Source organism: Diospyros lotus, chromosome 7 (genome assembly GCF_014633365.1).
Source record: "Diospyros lotus cultivar Yz01 chromosome 7, ASM1463336v1, whole genome shotgun sequence".
Taxonomy (NCBI): domain Eukaryota; kingdom Viridiplantae; phylum Streptophyta; class Magnoliopsida; order Ericales; family Ebenaceae; genus Diospyros; species Diospyros lotus.
Genome location: NC_068344.1, coordinates 1,469,881 through 1,473,333, shown reverse-complemented (window position 1 = coordinate 1,473,333; position 3,453 = coordinate 1,469,881). Strand labels below are relative to the sequence as shown.

The 3,453-nt window shown below is 36.5% G+C and overlaps 1 protein-coding gene across 1 annotated transcript; it reads left to right on the top strand.

The window, feature by feature from the left end:
- Window positions 1-1,039: 1,039 nt before the first annotated feature.
- On the top strand, window positions 1,040-3,228 carry LOC127806524 (E3 ubiquitin-protein ligase PUB24-like). The gene is made up of 2 exons (XM_052343878.1): window positions 1,040-1,952; window positions 2,642-3,228. Exons 1-2 carry the CDS (start codon window positions 1,241-1,243, stop codon window positions 3,139-3,141), a joined length of 1,212 nt encoding a protein of 403 aa, XP_052199838.1. The 5' UTR covers window positions 1,040-1,240; the 3' UTR covers window positions 3,142-3,228.
- The last annotated feature ends 225 nt before the right edge of the window (window positions 3,229-3,453 follow it).

Genomic DNA, 3,453 nt, shown 5'->3' with positions numbered 1-3,453 from the left:
TGATGTTATTTTATCAATGTCAAAATAATATCATTTTAAGGTTTGGTTAGTTCGATTATTCCAATTTAAAAATTGAATGAAAAACCAAAAATAAAACTTTTGAGAAAAATTAACTGAACCGAACTAATACAAAAAAAAAAAAAATTTAAACTAAACCAACAAGTTCGCTCAGTTTGGTTTGATTAGTTCGAGTAAACCGAACTTTTGCCCTCTCATAATCAAATTTAAGTTTGTTCTTTCAAATATTTATTTATCTATTTCTCTCTTTTATTATACGTATTTTATTTCATTTGATCTCTTCACATGAACTAACCACGACTGATTTTCTTTTTAGAAGATTAAATTATTTTAATTATATATCATCAGCTGGCCTTTGGCCTTTGCCCTTTGCTTGGGAGAGAAAGAGAGTGTCAAGAACGAAATGGTACATAATGAGACAAAATAAGAGTAAAAGAAGTAATGTAAAGTTCGAAACATAACTTTAATTTGTTCGAATAGAGAATTAAAAAAGAAAATAAAATTATTATTATGCCCTTTCACTTTTAAAATAAATAAACAAGTACAAAATTAACAAAACTAAGATAGTAAAAGTAATAAAAGTCTCTTTCCCCTCCCTCCCATCCCTTTTGTACCCCCAATAGAAATGTAAGCTTAATCGTAGCCATTATAATCTTGTTAATTGTATCTTTTTATATATATATATATATATAATCACGTATGCATTTCGATATTCTTATCTTAATTACGTTTATATTTTATATATATAATCAGTCCTACACCCAAGTGATTCTCGCCTAGCCGCCGACCTTAATGTAAATTGGACTAACCTGGTCCTGTCCTTATTCGATCAAATCTTTAGTCTATATATATATATATATATATATAACAGTGGAATTGAGGAGTTGGTGATTTGACCATATTGAAACTTTTGTTTGACCACCGAACGCCCCTGTGAGAACTGCTGACTGGTAAACCATGGAGACCATTCTCATCAGATCTCATCATCTCCATAAATCATCAGCCGCTTTCTCTTACCACTCTCAATCTTCTTCCCTTCCACACGATATGACTCCCCATTAATCTCCATCTTCCAGTTATTCTCTTCACTCTTTCATTCTGTACACACACACACACACACACACACACATATATATATATATGTCTGTTCAACAATATTATCAATATATTTGCTAAGAATATCGATCAATTAAATATACTTGTTTCCTTCAGTTCGTTCTCCATGGATGAAACAGAAGTTCCTCAGTTCTTCATCTGCCCCATCTCTCTGCAAATCATGAGAGACCCAGTAACCGCTATAACTGGCATCACCTACGATCGGGAAAGCATGGAGCATTGGCTCTTCCAAGCCAACAACACCACTTGTCCGGTGACGCAGCAGCCATTGCCGAGGGACTCATACTTAACGCCCAACCACACGCTCCGGCGATTGATTCAGGCATGGTGTTCAACGAAAGGCCTAGACAGAATCCCGACGCCGAAGCCTCCTCTCAATAAACTCAATGTTCTAAGCCTCATTAGAGGGATTCAGGTTCAAGAATTTAGGGTAAAATCGTTGAGGAAACTGGAAGTGTTAGCGTTCGAACACGAACGGAACAGGATTTGCATGGCGGAAGCCGGAGTGATCCAGGCCATCGCAGGGTTCGTTGTAGCTTGTTACAGAAGCGGAGAAACTATGGGGCTGGAAGAAGCACTGAGCACTCTGTATCTTCTTCGAACTGAGTCGATGGAAACGAAGCTTCTTCTCGACGAAAATAATGATCAGATGATCGACTCGTTGATTTGGGTTTTAGGTCTAGAGATCAACAATCATCTGACCGTGAAAAGCCATGCGATTTCAGTACTGAAGAAGATCATCGGAAAGGCTAACTCTGAGGTGTTAGGGCGGCTAAAACCCGAGTTCTTCCAAAAGATTGTACGTGCTTTGAGAGAAGGTAACGTGAGTTAATATTAATGATTTACTTTAAAAAAAATTGTTTCTACTCTATTTGGTGTGCCCCGAAAGGTGAATCTGTCGAGCAAAATGTTTAATTTAACAATTTGCTCATCAGTTCAACCCATCATAGAGTATTAATTAATATGATTTTGCTCTCAATTCAACCCATCATAGAGCATTAATAATCTCAGAATTTCCCCTTTTTTTTATTGGATTCGAGTAATCAAGCTTGTGCATTCTGAGAACGTCATCTAATTCAAAGAATAATGAGTACACGTTTCATTTAATCTATTAATATCATATTTTCATCTTAATTTTGTGATGGTGTTTGCTCTCCCACGTTAGAAAGCTACAAATATATTCTTTTTTTAAGTATCATATTTTAAGTGTTCTTTTGTCGCACTTTAGAAAATTAGAAGTCTTGCTTCTCTTGTTTGTTCTATATATATAAACCCCCTATTTAATTTAGAGGTAATAAAAAGAAGTTTTGAGAATATTTATAATTACAAGCTGTTCGTTGTTTTCTATTGTCTAGCTAGTTGAGAATTCTTAAGAGTACGAGTAATTCGTATCCTTGAGTAGCCTCTCAAGATGGTGTTTTGGCTAACTTACTCAAGATTGACACTTAGTTCTAACATTCTTGTGTCATTTTGTTTTTTTTTATTTTTTTATTTTTAATTTTAACAGGTATATCCCAAGAAGGGGTAAATGCAGCCTTGCATATTATGTTAGAAGCTTGTCCATGGGGACGAAACAGACTGATAATGGTGGAAAACGAGGCCATTTTTGAGCTCATTGAGCTGGAACTGGGATCGCCGGAGAACAGAACCTCCGAGCTCATATTGGGAATACTGTTTCATCTGTGTTATTCCGCTGACGGGAGAGCACAGCTCCTGAGTCACGCCGCCGCTGTCGCTGTCATCACCAAGAGGCTCCTGAACGTTTCTCCGACAGCCAACGACCGGGCCGTGTTGATTCTGTCGCTGATATGCAAGTTCTCCGGGACACCCATGGTTCTTGAGGAGATGGTGAGGGTTGGGGCTGTGGCGAAGCTCTGCATGGTGCTTCAGCTTAACTGTGACTCGTATCTGAAAGACAAAGCACTGGAGATCCTTAGGGCTCACTCTCAAGTGTGGAAGGCTTCTCCTTGCATGGAGATTACCACTTTGAGCAACTACCCTGGCTAGGTAATACCTATTTTGAGGAAGTTCTATATATTTTAACACTCAAATGAGTAATTTTTTTTAATGACATTTGTATATTGATGTCTTGTATTTTACTACGAGTGTCACTAAAAATATCATAATTGAATATCTAAATAATAAATATATTTTCACTCATAATTTATTAAGCAATAAATTAACCTGCATCATCTATACTTATGCATCGTGGAAGAGAAAATGAATTTGCCTTCGAAGAATATTTTCTGTAAGTTTTTCAAACGATACCCATGAATGATGAACCTTTACCTACCCGTAAAGATGGAGATAAATCAAAGT